Source organism: Aspergillus puulaauensis, chromosome 8, assembly GCF_016861865.1.
Source record: "Aspergillus puulaauensis MK2 DNA, chromosome 8, nearly complete sequence".
Taxonomy (NCBI): domain Eukaryota; kingdom Fungi; phylum Ascomycota; class Eurotiomycetes; order Eurotiales; family Aspergillaceae; genus Aspergillus; species Aspergillus puulaauensis.
Genome location: NC_054864.1, coordinates 1,765,535 through 1,783,676, shown reverse-complemented (window position 1 = coordinate 1,783,676; position 18,142 = coordinate 1,765,535). Strand labels below are relative to the sequence as shown.

Here is an 18,142-nt window from a genome sequence, read left to right as displayed (position 1 = left end):
AAATCGCTCGAGTGCAGGTGGAATGCGCAGCTTACCGGATTTGTCCACGAGCGACGCTGCGGGCGCGGTTCTTTCAGATGGCTGGGAAGAAACATTCACCGAGAGCTCGGGAGCACAGTGAATGATCTGGATAAGGGATAAGGATTAGCATTGAACTGCTTAAGGTTTGGAAGGCCTTTACCGTGAGGAATGACAACCTGGGAGGAAAAGTAGCCTTGATGATGACGTCGCTAACACATGCGAGCGGAGGATCGCCGTCGCTCGCTGTCTCTTCCCACTTCCGAGACCAACTCCGATCCGCAATCCTCCACAGCGTACCAACCTGAATTGGCTTCTTGTTCTACCCTCTCCATGGCCCTTACTGCCTGGTGTGTAAGAACATGAGGATACCCCTCCAGTTTCGCCGTTTTTGTTCGACTTGTGGTAGAACTCCACAACTCTTCGCACGCCTCCCTCCGCCGCCGCCGAGCCGTCGCTTCACACGCCCGTCACCCCCGGAATGTTTGGCTCGATGTCGTCAGAAGGGAGTCCCAAGATTTGGGACTATGCTCATTGCAGCGCTTGCTCCCGGTGCCTTTGTGGAACTGGCAGAGACGGATGAGGACAATAAAACCGGAGAAAAGCTGATGTTAGAGGCATCACGCCAGGAGATCAGAGACGATATCCTTGAACGAACAGAAGGGCGTATAGGGATTGGCGGCCCTGTACTAGCTTATTGGGCATATTACGCGTACGACACGATAGCTACTGGTCTCCGTTTTGTTCACCTAGTCGTTATTTTCCTACCAGTCATCCTTGCGGCACCTACGATATGGCTTGGGAGGCGCATAAAAAACCACGACGGGGTCCGAACAGGTACACTGTGGTGGTATAGCTTCCTCGTGAAGGCAATGGAACGCGCAGGGCCTGCTTTCATTAAGGCAGGTCCAATCTACCTGTACACCATGAGAAAATTGCATTTAACTGACATTTCTCTAGCTTGGTCAATGGGCCGCCTCACGTACTGATATTTTCCCCCCGCAAATGTGCAGCACTATGTCATCACTGCACTCAAATGCCCCAGCCCATTCGTTGCATGAGACTAAGCAGACGATCCAGAAAGCCTTCCACGGGATGCCCTTCGAAGACATCTTTGAGGAATTCAACGAGAAACCTCTTGGAGTGGGCGCTATCGCACAGGTTTACAAGGCAAAACTCAAACCGAGCCTTGCAAATCTTGCGGATAATGAGCTTACCTCCGCGCCTCAGGACTTAGGGGGCAAGCTGAAAAGGAATGTCGACGTCTTGGTAAAGAGCTCCCCCCAGCGCGTTCCGTCATCATACGTTGCGGTTAAGGTTCTGCATCCGCGCGTCGAGCGCCTAATTCGCAGGGATCTGCGGATCATGTCTTTCTTTGCCTCTTTGATCAATGCAATTCCAACTATGCACTGGCTATCTTTCCCTGACGAGGTCACTCAATTTGGGGAAATGATGAAGCTACAACTCGATCTCAGGATCGAGGCCACGAATCTAAAGATTTTCCGAGAGAAGTTTAGGTCTCGTACTACAGCTTGGTTCCCATACCCATATTTGGACTACAGCACCCGTGAGGTCCTTGTGGAGGAGTTTGCCCAAGGCATACCCTTGTCAACTTTCCTAGAAATGGGAGGAGGTGTTTACCAGCACGAAATTGCAAATGAAGGTCTGGACGCATTTCTTCATATGCTCTTAATTGACAACTTCGTGCATGCGGATTTACATCCAGGGAATATCATGGTCCGTTTCTATCAGCCTAGTGAGCTTGATCTATCTCTTCGCAAACAAACACGTGCGTCCGAAGCGCCAACAAGGAAGGAGGTTGATGTGGCAGACGCCGTGCTTGCGCGATTGCGACCACATGTGAATGAGCCGCAGGAATGGGAACAGGCTCTGAATGATCTTAACGTGGAGGGCTACCGACCGCAACTCATCTTCATTGACACAGGTTTAGTAACTCAACTGAACGACACGAACCGTTCCAACTTCCTAGCTCTCTTCCGAGCTGTTGCTGAGTTCGACGGCCACCGCGCAGGAGAACTCATGGTTGAGCGGTGTCGCCAACCAGAGGAAGTCATCGATCCCGACATTTTTGCCTTAAGAATGCAACACCTTGTTCTTGGGGTCAAGTCACGAACATTTGCGCTAGGAAATATCAAAATTGGTGACGTCCTGAGCGAGGTGTTATCCATGGTCCGGCGCCACCACGTTCGTCTCGAAGGCGATTTTGTGAATGTTGTCATCTCCATCCTCCTTCTTGAGGGTATAGGCCGGAGCATGGATCCAAACCTCGATCTCTTTAAGAGGCAAGAACCGACTATCCTCGCCTTTTTACTGTTCGAATGCCTCCCACTCGCTTACTGACTCACTTTTCAGTGCCCTCCCCATTTTGCGGAAACTCGGCTCCAATGCCACGTTCTTGAAAACAGTCCGATCAGGTGATACCTCGATGCTTCGTGTCTGGGTCGGGTTAGAAGCCCGGGGGCTATTGAGGGCCAGCATTGGGAGTGTAGAGCAGTGTGTGAAGTACGACCAACTGTCCCCTAATATCTAGACCTGGTTGGGAGGAGTGGCCCGATTTTCAGATATCACCTTGTCTATATACCATGTCGGAGTTTCAGAATCGGAAGTCCGGGCTTTTGTATATTACTCATTATCACTGTTAATATATATTGCGTGCATGGCGGATGTTTACTTGATCCACATCATGATGAACTTCGTGGAGGCAATGCATATGGAACCCACCCCCTGTCCAACGGTCCTATAAGCCAGCATATGCCGTTATTATTCTGCGCGAACGCAATAAACATTCATGGATACCGATAAAATACATCTATTATATACAAACACGAAAGATCAGATATAAGTAAAATACACCGATGAGGTCGGGTGACGAAAAGAAACATCCCCGATACCCAAGTGCGAAGAACCTCGACTCCCAGTACACCGGAATATTATCACCAGATATTAACACATCGCGGGGGTAAATTAAACCAATAATGAAACGCGACGATGTAGATACGGACTTGAAAGCAGCCCAGCAGGTCTAATGTAAGTACGTATAGTTCGATGACCCGCCGGCATCCAGCAAAAATCTTGAACGCAACCAAGTCATTATCCTAGATTCGCAACCAGTGCAACATACCATGAATTAGTTCGCGTTGTTGTTTCGAACAACGCCTCCACTGGCGCGCCACCAAATGTCTCCGCCCCATCTCATTAGTCGTTCAACAGCGGCGGTGGGCGAATCCAATGCTGGGCGAATATCAAGGTAGAATACAGGCTCTCCCGTCGGTTCTGGAGGACCTGAGTAGTAATCGATCACATAGCGGACTTCTCTAGGGCCTAGCGGTGTTTCGCGCATCACGTACCAGTCATGCCGGTCAAATGGAGGCGGTGTCCTATGTAGTAAGATAGGTTAACGGAAGCTGTTAAAAATGTGCAGTGCAGTATGGGTACAAGGGTGTGAATTGAACTGAACTCAAATATGGTGAGAACTAACCCATACTTTGCAGGATACAGCCGGCCCAGAGCCTGAAGAATCTGCGCTTTCGGTGTGAGCTCTTGTGGCCGACCCTGGAACTTCACAAGACGAGGTGGAGTTGAATTTGCAGTTCCGTAGTACTCTTCCTTAGCCAGCTCCAAGGGGATATTTTCCTCTCCTCTTCGACACTTCTCCCATCCATTTGCCAACCCTCTAGAAAAGATGCGTTCCCAATCCACAATTTCATCCCAGGCGCCTTCATTCAAAAAGTTGTGGACCGCAACCATAGCTTCCACGGCATCCTGAGGTGTGTCTGTATGGCCTTTTCGCAACATCGCATTGTACATCTGCTGTGGGGAGGGGTACTCCCAGTTGCCGTCCGAGTCTCCTCTAGGTATGGAAGAGACCTCGCGATCCACGCCTAAGTCCACAGTCTGGTTTGGGGCGCGCTCTTGAGAGAGTGACGCAAACATATAGTTTAGAGGGTTAAGTTTTGACAGCGTCGACTGCCTTGTCTCTGTTGCAGGAGGCGGTCGAGGGGAGGATGTAGACTTTGGGGCAACGAAAAAGGGCGAATCTGAGGGTCGGACCGGACAGGCGCTCGAAGTTTCAGGAACGGCAGTTGGAGGCGTAGAGGACAAGTCAGGCGCATGCATGGGGCACCCTGGCTATATCTGTAGTTAGAATCTTGAAGTTTTTTTGGGTCATTTTCCTACTTACCGGGGGCGATGCATCAGATGATGCTGGGTAAGTGCGCGCCAATGGTTGCGGCTGCGAATCGGCCCAAAACCAACCCATGATAAATGGAAACAATAATATCAGATACCTGATGCGCTGCAGTGGATAAAGGATGGTTATCGCTTGGCGAGGAAAGATTTGTGATCGAAATTGCGGATGAGAGGCCAAAAAGAAAAATATGAGGCTTCAAAACTTTTGGACGAGCGATGATCTAATAACCGGAGGTTCCCGCCGTAAGTTACCCATCCGATAACAACAGCTATACTAACCGTAATTCAAATACCGGCGCCTCCGATTAGTCGATTTATACTCTTCCCCAGCAGCATTCTACCTTATTATAAGCGCAGACTGCTTCTTAGCTACGGCTTGCGGCAAGTGTGAAATATTGTCCGAGTCAGTTAATTATCTCGAGAGGCAAAAACGCCGTTCCTTCTTCGTACGCCTTCCTGACCTAAATACAGACCGATAAAATCCACACCAACGGTATAAAGCCAAAGTCAGGAAACATAACAAAGTGCGCTGAGCAAAAAAGGGGTAAATGATGGAATACTGCAAAAGTACAGCTTCCAAAGTATAAGAACAAGAATGAAGAATTGATAGCAAAAGTTAATGTTCAACCCTGAACATCTTGAACAAGTCTTGAGATAAGGGCATATCCAAACAAGACCGCGAGGCCGACCCAGACTTTGTTGCGTTGAATCCAAGTTTGGCCGACCTCTCGTGCAGCATTGCCACCATCCATTACAACCCCGAGGCCGGGGCCACTACCGTTGGGACGTCTGCGGAGCGCACTCGTTTCTGGAGAGCATTTGCTCGATCCAGTATTCGGGTCAGGTCTTAATTGCCCAGTCGCAGTATCAATGCGATTCTCTTTCAACCATTTCCAGTTTTCCTGGTCCAGTTCTGGCCATTCCGCACGGAACTTCAAACCCCCATCGCCCGCTTTTACATTATTGATGCCCCTAGAAGTGGGTGTCACCCCGGGTGTAGAGCTGATATGGGTGCCCCCGCCTGTAGAGTTCCACCATCTAGACCGTGCAGAAAGAACCCGTCTTTCTGCTTCTGACGCACTTACACTTCCTGTGGTCATTTCCTCGCTGGTCATGAAGGAGAGGAGTCCGATGAGAATGGTCGAAACTTCCCAGGCCGGATTGAATGATTTTGGATGGAAATCGCTTATGCTTAGGCAAAGCCGGGATGATGGTTGAAATCGACCACTTGGGGTGTGCATGCGGATAGCAGGAGGAGCAAATGGGTATTCGGGAGGAAACATCAAAGTACCCCAGTACTGACCATTTTCGTACGGCGTTCCGTGAGGCCCAGTGATAATGTAATGCCACCTGAATAATGCCCAGTTAATCGATTTCTAAAAAAAATAAAATACTCTCGTTGGATGTAGGCCTGGCTCACTCAAGGATGTTGGATTCTGATGGGTGCGCAATAATGAAAGGTGGTGGGTTCTTTTGGATGTTTTGGTACTCCCGTGTGAGCTAACCGAGAGTCAGTCAAGCACCCAACTGCAGGAAATTAAGTTACAATTTGACTCACTCGTTTGTAAGCTGCTTTTGTGGCCATCGTACCCGAAGTTAAACTGCTTATTTGTGACAACGGTGCGGCGTATAAGCGGGTTGCGCGGAACGAAAGACGCAATGGGGGAGGATAGCGGTTCAAAGAGAAAGAGCGATCAACAGTACAAGCAAGAACAGAACAAGATCCAGTTAACGATGCGAAAGAATTACGTGTCGTTGTTAAAAACCATGACACTGATGGACTGAAAGTTGAAAGGTGAAGCAGATACCGCCACGTGACCTCCTGAATTAGGTATTGCTTCTTCGGCGGCTCCGGGCACCTCTGGAGAAGAGAACTTGAGAGTCACTCCTGGTCTTCTGTTGGCCATTGCTATCATCGCAATGTCCACCCCACTTTCTGCTGAAGATGGAGACGTATGCCATACCCCACTGCCAGCGCACATTGCTTTTCAGTTATCTGTTTCTAACTGCTGGGCTCTGGCTTGGTTTCTAGATTTTCGAGAGTCTTCAGCGACCTGCTGACCCCAAGGTGCTAGAGGAGCAGCAGCAGGCCGTGAATGAACGTCTTCATTCAATTTACCAGAAAGCGCAAGATCGCCTTGGGGAACTGGTAGGTTAACACCTCTTTTGATCTTTGCTCATGCTGCGGGGTTTGTTCTCAGCAAAGTATCATCCCATACTGACACTAGCTATGACCTAGATCGACCAAAACTCTACCTTGCCCTGCACAATATCGTCGGTCCAGGTCTTGAACGCAAAGCATACGCGCAGAGGCTTTCTGGAGCAAATTTTCAATCCATTGCTAAGTGCGAACCAGAAACAACCTCTTACCCTGTCAGAAGCTCTACGGGAAATATCAGCACGTGCGGATAAGCTTAGTAGATTCGGTTGGTGTTTTCGATCCGGCCCGCATTTCTAGCGATATCTCTAATTATGACGAACTAGATGTCTTTCATCAGCCAATCTCCGTGTATCTAGACCAAACACCGCCGATTGATGGACAAGCGGGCCCGACAAATATCAACGCATACTATTCCGTTAAGGAGAAGTCTCGTGTCCTACTCAAAACCGGAACCGATCTGGGAAATGCGGAAGGCTCAGCATACGGCAATCTCTTATGGCGTAATGTGTTCGGAGGTGCTGAGAATTTGAACTTCAATGCGTCGTTGGGCACGAGGACGCGATCTGCCTACCAAGCCGCGTTTGATACGCCCATTCTTAGCGGCCCAGACTTTCGCCTGGAAGTTGGCGGAATCGCGAGCGCAACACAAAAGTCCTGGGCGAGCCACGAAGAAGTGTTGAAGGGTGGCTGGGGTAAGCTTCGGTGGCTGAGCAGGTCCGGCCAGCGCCATGAGCTTGGCTACAATGGCTTTTGGAGACAGGTCACTGGCCTTGCGGAAAATGCGTCTCCCACGGTTCGAGCCGACGCAGGCGATAGCGTGAAAAGTAGCCTTTTCCATAGTTGGACAGCAGATCGTCGAGACAACCCATTTCTCCCTTCTCGAGGCTACTACGCAAGGACGTTCAATGAGCTGGCTGGTTGGGGACCAATGAAAGGTGACGTTGCGTTCTGGAAATCTGAGATCGAAACGCAAAGCGCTATCCCAATCCCTATTCCGGGAATCAAGGGAGATAGCGGGATAAGCTTTACTACGGGCATCCGTGCTGGTCTTCTTTATCCACTTGGGCTTGACTCCGACTCGCGACCGCGTCTTTCTCGCCTTAATGACCGCTTCCAGCTAGGTGGCCCTACAGACGTTCGAGGCTTCCGTCTCTCGGGCCTCGGGCCTCACGATGGTGCAGATGCTGTTGGAGGTGATGTGTATGCAGCTGGCAGTGCGAATCTTCTCCTCCCACTTCCACGAGTGGGCGCCGAGAAACCTTTCCGATTACAGGCGTTTGTGAACGGCGGGCGATTACTGCCTCTGCGAACAGCACAGAAGACTTCACCTACTTCTGGCACGGAAGTCAAAGACGCTATGTCATCCACTATCTCTGAACTTGGTAACGGTTTGCCGAGCATCGCAGCCGGTGTCGGGCTCGTCTATGCACACCCAGCCGCCAGGTTTGAGCTCAACGTCTCTCTCCCACTAGTGCTACGGAAAGGCGAGGAAGGCAGGAAGGGGTTGCAACTTGGGATCGGTATTAATTTTTTGTAAAGCATGTCTGTCGTTGCGCATTTTGAAGAATAGAATTCTTTCTGTATGTTTACCATTATTCAGCGTTGGTTTAATATATATATATATATATATGTATAATTATATATACATGAGCAGCACAAGATTCCCAAATCTCATGTTCCTAACATGATGATGACTAAGCCCATAGATAGTCTTCCTTTCACCGCCAACAGGTGTTCTGTACAACATCAACCACAAACCCTCATTTTACATATATTCCTGAGACACTTGCATAACTGCAGGTCATTGGCGGAATCAGTTTTTTTTAGCAGCTCTTTACTCTGCGAGCGATATTTAACCTGATCCCGGCACAAATTCCAACCGCCATGGCGCAGTATTATCCACAACAACAGGCCTATGGAGCTCAATCTTCGGCACAAAACCTCCAATTCTACCCTTCTACCTATTCATCTGTATCAGGCCATACAACGCCGTCTCAAGCATCATATGGGGGATTTGGCGCACCGCCAAACCCAGCAGCTCAAGGATACCCCGTTGGAGGGGTCGGGGGAGGGTATGGCGGTTTCGGGTCACCAACCGCTGGTGTCAGCGGAAGAATGGGTGAACAGGGCGGTTTACGTACAGGGTGGCTTGCTGCATTCGGGACTGAGGGTTATGATGGCGAACCTCCGTTGTTAGAGGAGTTGGGGGTTAATTTCGCGCACATCCGTACCAAGGTAACTGCCGTATTTCCTTTACATGTGGAATATTATGAGCTAATCGATTTCGTTTTTCTGAGTATATAGACATTGACGGTTCTTAACCCTTTTGCTCGTATTGACCAGCACCTCATGGACGACAGCGATCTCTATGGCGCCCTGCTCTATATCGTCCTATACGGTACCTTCCTACTTCTTTCAGGCAAGGTGTTCTATGGATATATTTACGGCGTTGCTGTCTTCGGCACCGTCGCCCTTCACCTCATCCTTAGCCTCATGTCCCCCGTTGACCCCACCTCACCATCTCAGGCGCCAAATGCCGCAGACCCATCCTCGAACTACGATCCACACGCCAAACCCGGCTCCTCCGGACACTTCTCTGCTACGCTGACTTTCCCACGTTCCGCAAGTGTCCTGGGCTACTGTTTTCTGCCGCTTGTGCTGACAAGTCTTTTGGGAATCCTCGTACCGATGGACACGATGTTTGGGTACCTGCTTACGACGGCGGCTGTGGGGTGGTGCACATATTCTTCGTCTGGGATGTTTTGCGCCGTGGCGAGAATGAGTGGAATGAGAGGGTTGGTGGCTTATCCGTTGGCGCTGTTTTATGTGGTATTTGGCATCATGGGGATATTTTCGTCGAGGGGGAGTGGGACGCTTGCGGCAAAAACTAGTGCGGCTTAATTGTTTCAACTTTCTATCTGTCTAGCTCTCTCGGCCGCATATCCTTCATTTGAAGCCAGCGGGGTTGAGTGCATGAAAAGAATCGCAGTTTGTCTCTAACTCTTACATATGTACCCAGTGTAGGGATGTGTCGGTCCTAGACCCACGAGTGAGAGGCTTGGGCCTTTTTGATAACTGATGTATGAATATTACGAGCTCACGCACATTTACTATTCAGCTAGTCAAATATGGGCGTTCAGAAATGTATTTCGATATTGCAATTAATAAAACAACCCAAAGATAGATCTCGTATGTAGGATTCGTTAAAATAGTATAGAAATTCTATGCTTTGAAATCTCCAGCTCCCTCCCCTCGAGCAGGAGCCCAGTTTTCCAGCCACTCCTGTGCTTTATCAGGGTCACACCCCACAGCTTCCACGGCAGCAATGCACCAGGGTAAATCGTATGTTCTCCCACCAGCCGACTCATGGTCCCCAACAGCAAGCATATCCGCAATACCACGGCGTTGCTGACTCGATTGATCAGTGCAGAAGTAAAAGGGTGTGGTGTGCGGTCCCTTTCCATGCAAATCGGCGCCGTCAATTATAGGTCGCACAAGGTTCAGTATAGAGGCCGCACTCATTGACGCAGGTGTGTCGGAGGCTGGTTGTCGATTTTGCTTCCCCGTCTTGCAATATTCATTCTGGCACCAGGGTTTGCCGCATCCGCTCATTACTTGAGAGAGATAACGGCGCTCGATGCGGCGGCGGAGAGCTTTACCTTCCGGATCATACGCGTCGACGTAGAGAGGCCCGAAACAAATGCTGCAGAGACCTAAGGTGTCGGCCCCTGGTACTATTGTACTTTGTACTCCGCGGCCGTCAATTGTACGCCCGCAGTTCTGATTCAAGCATATCTGAGGAGTTGGCCGGGAGCGGCGGTTTAGGTCGTGGTGGCGGAGGTGTGTTTTCATATCTCGCAGCCGGACGATCTTGTTGCAGAGGTGACATTCAGTCGTCCGGCCACCATCTACCAGTTCGTGCGGGGTGAGGCCGGAGAGCAACACCTCAGGATCATAGATATCCGGGTCGGACTCGCCTTGCTGCGGAACTACCAGGTGACAGAACTGACACAAGATAGGTTTTGCCGGGCAGGCTGTTGTTCGATGTTGAGCAAGATGTTGGAGTCCATCTGCGTCAAATCCACAAGCATGGCAAGATTGCTTCGAGTGGAATATTGTGTCATGTTTATGCAGGCTTGTCAAATCGTTACCATATGAAGGGTCATGAGGACAATGCCAATGGTTCTGCCATTCTGGGGAACGTTTGTGATACACATTGTTGCATTGAATACAGAGTATGTTGTTCCGAAAACAAAAGTTCTCATGCAAAACAAACGTTCGCTGAGAAACCCACTGTTGACAATTTTTGCATTGGACATCATTCGGATCATGTGCATCTGAATCAACAGTCGAGAGTGCTGAGGGTTTCGGAGCTGAAATACTAGATAGAATTTGCAGACTATAAGGTAATGGTAACGATCGAGGCGGCGCACCTTGTTGGTTGAGATCATTGGACGCAAATGCATGTACCGATATATACAATGCCTCAGCCCCTTCCAATTCCACATTGGTTGATGCAATGCTGATCTGTTTCTGTGCCTGGCCCGACAACTCACCAAAGATAAACTCATCCTCCCGCGGACGATTTCTTTGGCGAGCAGAAAACGGGCTCACGAGCAAGGAAATATCCACGTCATCTTCACTATTAAGGTTGATTTCTATAGTGCTTCCATTATCCCATTTTTGGAGCTCATAATCCACATAATCACCCGGGAACACCTGCCCAGTGATTTCTGATCCCAGATTGAGCACCCTGCCGACTGATGTGTCTTCTTTAGTACCGGGCACACGAGAGGCCTTGGTCAGCCGTCTCTGTAACGTCTCCCGGGCTTGATCTTCACTCAGCGCAATGATGTCCACTTCCAAATCGGTGTCCACAACACAGATACCCTCGCCTTCGGGCTCTACCCTGTCGGCCAAAAATCTAAATGAACCCTCCCCGCTGCCAGGTAAGGTCAGAACTTCCCCCGTTGTTAATGTGGTGTAATTTTCGCGTAGATGGCGTTCTAGTAGGGCTTTCCAGTCTTCCGGATCATAGCCAGCTTCGAGTGGTCGCAGGCGAACGTAAGTACCCTTGGGCAATGGCTTGACGTGAACGGTGATTATAGGAGCATCACGCTCAGGGTTCCCCTCGGACGTAAACTCATAATCATCAATCCCTAGGGCTTCACGTAATAAAAAACTAAGGCCAATCTCATTTTCCCGCGCAGAGAACTCGCGAATTCCGGCGTACATTACTCGACCATTTTGGGGGTTAACAAGACGGAATGTCAGCGGATGGGGTAATTGGTGCTGTCGGTCGACACCATATTCGCGGGCTTGGGACTCGGCGGCGAAAGTATGTGGATTAAACGGGTCAAAGGACCTTGTATGCGAGCGAGGTGGGTTATCTGAAGATACCTGTTGCAGCGGGGCGGCAGCGAGGAGCTGCTCAAGGGCGGACTGCGGAAGAACAATCTTATCTCCAGGCAGTCTGGGGGTGTGTTGAGACGGAATAACAGAGAACTGAGACGACCAGCGAAGTAGATTCTGTTCCCTAGCCATAACTTTGTCAAATTATGTGGGTGAAAGTTAGCCAGGAACTTGAATCAGAGACGTAGCAATCCATCCTAAGCGAACGTTGGAGGTAGAACCGAAGTGAACTTGAATCTTGCATCCGAAGGGTCTGGAAGATACCGGTACCTACGTACCGCCCTGGATTTGTCATCCGAATCTAATCACGCCTAACTACGTAGTTAGTTACCGTATGGAGCAGTCAACTATTAGTTAACTTGGGCCACTGTGATTCATTACTTACGAGACGACGAGGCGCCTTTGACTGCGATATTTTGGACAACGGAAAAGAGCTGGGATTGTTCTAATCTTAGACGACAGCATTTCCTCACCAAGCCGGCTCTTTAAGAGCAAAATAACGCCATTAGATCTACAACATGGTATCAAAATCGTGTAAAACCACCTACTCACAAAAGAGAACAGGTGTTCTATCCTACCTATACTCTCGCTGACACCTGCTGGACCAAATTGCATTTAAAAGTTGAACACATATAGAGAATCGACACCTAATAGAGTTCGCGTACTCGATGTCGAGTGCTGGTGTTGCACCAATCGCACTGCAAAAAGTTAGTCATACATGGTCACTAGGAAGGTGAACGAGCGTTCATACCATAGTCGAAGAGCAGCCTTCGTTGTGATCAATACAGTAGTCTCCTTGACATACTTGGCAATTTCGTTGGCATTCCAATTTGCACGCAGCGCACTTTACGGGTTATCAGCCGAAGCTCACGGAATAACTAGCATTTGGATTGAACTTACTGTTGGCCCACACTCCCAGCAGTCTTTGGTTACGCCAAGTCCAAGTCTTTCATTTTCACAACGGGGTCCTCTCACAGCTGTTTGATGAGGTGTTAAGCTGTTTCTCACATGCTCTGGGTTGGGAAGACAGTTGCTGCAGAACCACTTGTTACAACGATGGCACCACCGATTGGTGAGACAGTCCGCACAACGGGATATCAGAACGGGGTGTTCACCGGGGAATAGTGCTGGGCGCCTCGCTGCAGCCAAAGAAGACGAATGGAGTGGTGGTGGTGTGAGGAGGGGATGGTGTTCGCTTGGAGATTGGCCCCAGATAGCCGGACCTTCTTCAGACGTGTGACAACCGTCGCATCCTCTGGGACCTAGGGCAATCGTTGCAATAGCTGGTCCGAGAAGCCGTGTTTCTGGCCGTGGCTCGTCATCATTGTGGGATTCCGTAGCGTAGAAGCCAATGTCGTGTCGAGGACCGCGACACATGGTAGCGTCAAAGCCAATGATTCCATCACACCTCTGGAGAGTCTGCGCCCAGCCTTCCTCAATGTGGTGTCTAAGCAGTTTACCTGACGGGCCATACCAGGCATTCTGGTGGAGGTCTTCTCCCTGGTTACCGGTACGCGTCATATCCGCCAAAGTGAGCTGGCCAAAGCACTGAGAGCTCCACCAGTCTCGGTATCTACTTCGGACTGAGTTTTGAGGGAGATCCATGGGAGTAAAGTAGTAAATACCCTTCACGCGGGGTGTTCCGACTGGCCGTGTAGGTCGCACTGCATAGTTAAGGACTTGCATGAGTTTCCGCTCATTCAAGTGTCGACACCCTCTTATTGAAAGTAGGTTTAGATTGAAACTATCCGACAAAATTATATCCGAGACCAGGTTTGCTGGAACCGACAAGCCATCCAAGACTAAGGTTCGTACACCGTGCAAGATGGACCTTCGGTTCAAATTGGCAAAGATGCCTCTTAGGGGGACTGAATAGAATTCATCTTCGGATAGAGATTCGTCCATCCGCTCGGTCCGCCACAACTGGCCGCCAGGGTCGATTGGCGATTGATCGACTAATTGCGCGCCACGACAATTGGATAGATCAAGATGACGAAAGATGTACGGTGTCTCTTGGATCAGAGAGTGCATAAAATTTGAGGTGGCCGATAGGGCCAGAAGAGAGCCCGGAGAGAGGTAAGGCACCAAGTGATCGAGGATCAAGCTATTCGCTAAAACATCTTCAAGGGATGTTGCCTTCAAAGTAACATCGGCTACTATGGTTTCGCACCGCTCTTTGACACTTTCCTCCTCGTCGGTAAGCTCAACTTCGTGGACGACAGGGACGAGTTTCAGCTCCTTGGGTGTCAAGCGACGTGTGCCGTAGAAGAAATCGGGGGCACGGCCGATGAGATTCTGGCGATAGGCAGCTATGGCTCCAACGGCCAATTCCTCGCCATGGACGATCATCGACGTAGAGTTGGGTTGAATTTCCTGGAGAGCAGCTCTGGCCTTGACCAGTTCTGTCTCAAGGAGGTTGATGGTAGACTGGAGAACAGCTGACATGTTCTTTGTGTTATCAGGATCGATAGTAGTGACGAGGCTGGCCCATAACTCTGCCTCGGACATACTACACCGTGTAAATGTAGTACGTATGGAGTTACTAGTAGTATTAAGTATCCGGGAGTCGGTGGAGAAAAGAGAGTGGGAGTCAATCTCAAGGCTGGACCCAGCAATAGAAACAACAACTAACAATGGACGTTGGCAGAAGGGCGGAAGCGATGTGGGGAGAGTGCCAAAAGAGTGGCTCGATGGGCGTTATTGAAAGTATGGATATTCAAAGAAACCGAACGCCAGGTTGGTTAGCTTGGTTGGCGAGAGGGCGAGAGAGTCAAGAGACACAATGTGGATGTCAGTCCAACAAAGCGAGCCAAAGGAGCAAGTATAGAGTGGAGCACGGAGGAGTGTGACCCGTTGCCTGGACTGTGTATCACCGTTGACACTGATTAATTATACAGAGTAGATATATGATCGGGGAACCGGAGAGTTAGCGTGATCCGGCCGTCAAACAGACAAAGAATCGTGGTGGAAGCGATTCCGGGGAAGAGATAACGGGGTATCCAGATCGATAAGAGAGGTCCGAGAATGAGGAGTAAAACGGGGGAGTCGGGGATGGATGAACCTTATAGAACAAGGCCTGCCGAAAAGCTTCACCGGACGACAAGTCGGGTCTTAGAGGGGGAGATTAATCATACTATTATTCTGGAGTATTGGGACAGTACAGTTACACGTAGGATGATCATCTTACTCTGTAGTGCAGGATTCTTACCACTCGGTAAATAGTCTCTCCTGGTAGTATGATTAGTGGCTTGCCATCTCATCTGCATAGGTATCTACATCATACATACTCTCATACATGCACGACAGGGTCCATGGCTCCATGGCCCATGCCTCCTTGCGGTGCACCAGAACGGGGAATCATCCACGTCGACCCAAGAGGCGAGTCGAACCTGGGACTCAGAGTGAGAGAAGAGAGAAGGTCCCGCCAGTTGGGTCCACCCAGGAGTCATCCGATCTGGGCTCGCCCCCACCCAAGCCGAGGCCCTGAATATAAAAAGCGACTAAAAGTCAACCGCAGAAGGATCGCTGGTCACGCGGTCCTGCAACTCCTGCCCACACCGCGTCAACTGGAGATCATCCGGGCCAATTGGTTTTCTGGACTCTGGAGTGTTGCCATTTGCCAAAAAGAAAAAGGGAAAAAGAAAAAAGAAAAAGAAAAATGCCATGGACTGGAGCTTTCACAGAGGAGATGCCAACGTCAGAATAAGGATAGCACAATAAAGTTTGGCGCAACCCTCAGCTTGAGCTTCAACGGGTTATGCTCTGGCGATGAGCCATACCAGAGCAGAGAAGTGTGAAAGGAAAAATTGCAGAGATAGCTAAGGGATGATGGTTTCCCCCTTACAGATCAAGTTAATGTGAACCTGAACAGTTCTGAGTTAATAGTTGGCTTACTGCAGAGCTTCCGCCAGTGTGACGTATTGAATGCTAGGTTTCTTGGCGGCTTCATGATATGGTCCAAGCCGTGTTATACATAGTTATTTTACCAAGGCAAGTATCTTGTACCTGAGAGAGACCAACTCCATACTTTAGAGAATTTGAAATCTGTAATATATGCACCCTCTCACTAATGTGTACCTGATTTGTATACGTGCTTAACAAGCGGCTGCAAAAAAAGTTTTCAAGTAAAGACCAAAGATGACCTGGAGGCTAGTGAAAGTATCTACAGAGGAGCTTACTGCTCTCAACTAATTTCATGTGCGGATATATCCGTACCTTGCTTAAAAAGTAGCATTCTTAACAAGATAACTAAGTTACTTAACTTACTCAGTCCTGCAACAAAATGCTCGTCCGCTCTAAATCCCATAGTGCCAAGTACCCCTGTTCTCATTCGCCTTTATCCTTCAACCAAGGGCATCATCTACTGACGAGGACTTGGCGGTCTTACCATCTCCGTCGCTCGGCCACCAATTTCCATACTGAACTTGTTGGACTACTTGTTATCCGTACTCACCGAAGGAAAATCCAATCAATCTTCGCCTTATGGAGTTTTCGTCGGCGTGTAACCAGCGCCGCATCACAGAAAGCTGTCGGGATCCTACTAGCAGCGGACTGTGAACCTGTGATTGTACGCCGTATGTGCGGCTATGTTAAATTAAGGGGACAATAGTAGATAGGTAGGTAGTGGTATTGCTAAAAGTCGTGAATTGCTTGCCTTCCGTTTTTTTCTTCGAAAACTACTTGAACAACTTAGAGACCGCTACCTCCTTGTCATCATGCTTGTTGAGAATCTTGGCTGTGGCCAGGTCAAAGTCCTCTTGGGTGACATGGACTCGCCGCTCTCGTAGTGCGTACATACCCGCCTCAGTACACACACCCTTCAGTTCGGCTCCGGAGCATCCGTTCATTTTTTCTGCAATTTTCGTGAGATTAATCCCACGCGTCAAATTCATTGACCGAGAGTGGATACGTAGGATATCTGCACGGGCTTCGACACTGTTACAAATCCAAAGTCAGTGACCAAATCACACACGCCACAACTACAGCAATCAGAAAGGAAAAGGTGGCCTTACGATGGTGGTGGGAACTCGATCTTTCTATCGATTCTTCCAGGACGCAACAACGCTGGATCCAAAATATCAAGTCGATTAGTAGCCATGATGATTTTGATGTTTTTGGTTGGTTCGAAACCATCCAACTGGTTGAGAAGTTCAAGCATGGTGCGTTGGACCTCCGAGTCACCTGAGCCCGCGGAGTCGATACGGCTGGAACCAATGCTGTCGATTTCGTCCATGAAAATGATACTTGGTGCATGTTCTCGAGCCATAACGAATAGTTCACGAACCATACGGCTGCCTTCACCAATATACTTCTGCACGAGTTCCGATCCGCTAACACGGATGAACCTGCAGTCCGTATGGTGGGCGACAGCTCGAGCGAGGAGTGTTTTTCCGGTTCCCGGCGGCCCGTAAAGAAGAACCCCCTTAGGTTGTGCAATTCCCAAAGACTCAAACAGCTCAGGGTGTTTCAAGCCAAGTTCAATAACTTCCTTGATTTCCTTAATCTGTTGATCAAGACCACCAATCATGTCATATGTGCTGTCAGGGACCTTCTCAACCATCATGAGCGAAACCAACGGATCCACGGACGAGGGGAGCATCTTCTCAAGTTTGTAAGAATCGGAAAGCAAGGCGACACGCTTGCCGACGGTCAGTTTGCCGATATCGACGCCATCCGCAATATCGACAACTAAGAAAAGAGCTCGTCAGCAACAACATTCCAAACTATCGTAGCGGCAAACCAATGCATCAAGAAAGCGGTCTCACCATATTTACCCTCCGGGTGTACTTTCACCAGAACCTTCTTTGTGCTCATGACTTTCACCACCTCTCCGACATAGGATCCGGGCTGTTGAAGTAGGCCGAGCTCTTCCCGCAGTAGGCGCACTCTCGAATTGTAGTCATTACGTTGCGCTTCAAGTCTTCGTAGTACCGCTTGCCCTTGAATTATCTCGAGCTTCATGCTCTCAATCTTATTGCGGTAGTAGTTGTCGAGCGCCATGATGGATGGAGCTCTGTCCGATAAGCGTCAAAAAGATGCTTTCCACAGCCCAGTGGAATAAGGGAAAGTAATTTAGTTTTCTGGGTGAAAAAGAAAAAGAAAGAAGAAAGACTGCTTCAGAAAAACCATAGAAAGGTAGACGAAATCGAGAGTCTTGGTGAGCAAGAGCTGGAGGTCTTCGGGCGGTGTTCTCCATTGTCATCATCGCCGCTTTAACTAGAGCTATCACCGTCACGTGGGGCCATTTCCACAAAAGTTGTTTGGCAAAAGTTTCTCTTTGGATTGCATCTGGATTGTCCGATCAGTGATTTGCCACCAGGGAGCTGTTTAAAACCGAAGATT

At 49.4% G+C, this 18,142-nt stretch overlaps 8 protein-coding genes across 8 annotated transcripts; 3 read left to right on the top strand and 5 right to left on the bottom strand.

The window, feature by feature from the left end:
* Positions 1-380: 380 nt before the first annotated feature.
* On the top strand, positions 381-2,379 carry APUU_80655A (ABC1 kinase family protein; the record flags this gene model as incomplete). The annotated part of the gene is made up of 2 exons (XM_041696960.1): positions 381-920; positions 979-2,379. The coding sequence occupies 2 exons, from the start codon at positions 381-383 to the stop codon at positions 2,377-2,379; spliced, it is 1,941 nt and encodes a 646-aa protein (XP_041562538.1).
* Positions 2,380-3,166: 787 nt separating this feature from the next.
* Positions 3,167-4,297, bottom strand: CYC3 (holocytochrome c synthase CYC3; the record flags this gene model as incomplete). Its single annotated transcript, XM_041696959.1, has 3 exons — positions 3,167-3,416; positions 3,518-4,167; positions 4,220-4,297. The coding sequence occupies 3 exons, from the start codon at positions 4,295-4,297 to the stop codon at positions 3,167-3,169; spliced, it is 978 nt and encodes a 325-aa protein (XP_041562537.1).
* Positions 4,298-4,850: 553 nt separating this feature from the next.
* UBC6 (ubiquitin-conjugating enzyme E2) lies at positions 4,851-5,812 on the bottom strand (the record flags this gene model as incomplete). The annotated part of the gene is made up of 3 exons (XM_041696958.1): positions 4,851-5,577; positions 5,648-5,727; positions 5,786-5,812. 3 exons carry the CDS (start codon positions 5,810-5,812, stop codon positions 4,851-4,853), a joined length of 834 nt encoding a protein of 277 aa, XP_041562536.1.
* Positions 5,813-6,147: 335 nt separating this feature from the next.
* sam50 (SAM complex subunit SAM50) lies at positions 6,148-7,925 on the top strand (the record flags this gene model as incomplete). Its single annotated transcript, XM_041696956.1, has 4 exons — positions 6,148-6,180; positions 6,260-6,376; positions 6,467-6,653; positions 6,712-7,925. The coding sequence occupies 4 exons, from the start codon at positions 6,148-6,150 to the stop codon at positions 7,923-7,925; spliced, it is 1,551 nt and encodes a 516-aa protein (XP_041562535.1).
* Positions 7,926-8,272: 347 nt separating this feature from the next.
* Positions 8,273-9,289, top strand: APUU_80651A (transporter YIP1; the record flags this gene model as incomplete). The annotated part of the gene is made up of 2 exons (XM_041696955.1): positions 8,273-8,623; positions 8,693-9,289. The coding sequence occupies 2 exons, from the start codon at positions 8,273-8,275 to the stop codon at positions 9,287-9,289; spliced, it is 948 nt and encodes a 315-aa protein (XP_041562534.1).
* Positions 9,290-9,610: 321 nt separating this feature from the next.
* Positions 9,611-11,932, bottom strand: APUU_80650S (putative ubiquitin fusion degradation protein (Ufd1); the record flags this gene model as incomplete). Its single annotated transcript, XM_041696954.1, has 1 exon — positions 9,611-11,932. The coding sequence occupies one exon, from the start codon at positions 11,930-11,932 to the stop codon at positions 9,611-9,613; it is 2,322 nt and encodes a 773-aa protein (XP_041562533.1).
* A 515-nt stretch (positions 11,933-12,447) lies between these two features.
* Positions 12,448-14,308, bottom strand: APUU_80649S (uncharacterized protein; the record flags this gene model as incomplete). The annotated part of the gene is made up of 3 exons (XM_041696953.1): positions 12,448-12,498; positions 12,552-12,644; positions 12,701-14,308. 3 exons carry the CDS (start codon positions 14,306-14,308, stop codon positions 12,448-12,450), a joined length of 1,752 nt encoding a protein of 583 aa, XP_041562532.1.
* Positions 14,309-16,476: 2,168 nt separating this feature from the next.
* On the bottom strand, positions 16,477-17,800 carry RPT6 (proteasome regulatory particle base subunit RPT6; the record flags this gene model as incomplete). The annotated part of the gene is made up of 3 exons (XM_041696952.1): positions 16,477-16,735; positions 16,813-17,488; positions 17,566-17,800. The coding sequence occupies 3 exons, from the start codon at positions 17,798-17,800 to the stop codon at positions 16,477-16,479; spliced, it is 1,170 nt and encodes a 389-aa protein (XP_041562531.1).
* Positions 17,801-18,142: the final 342 nt, after the last annotated feature.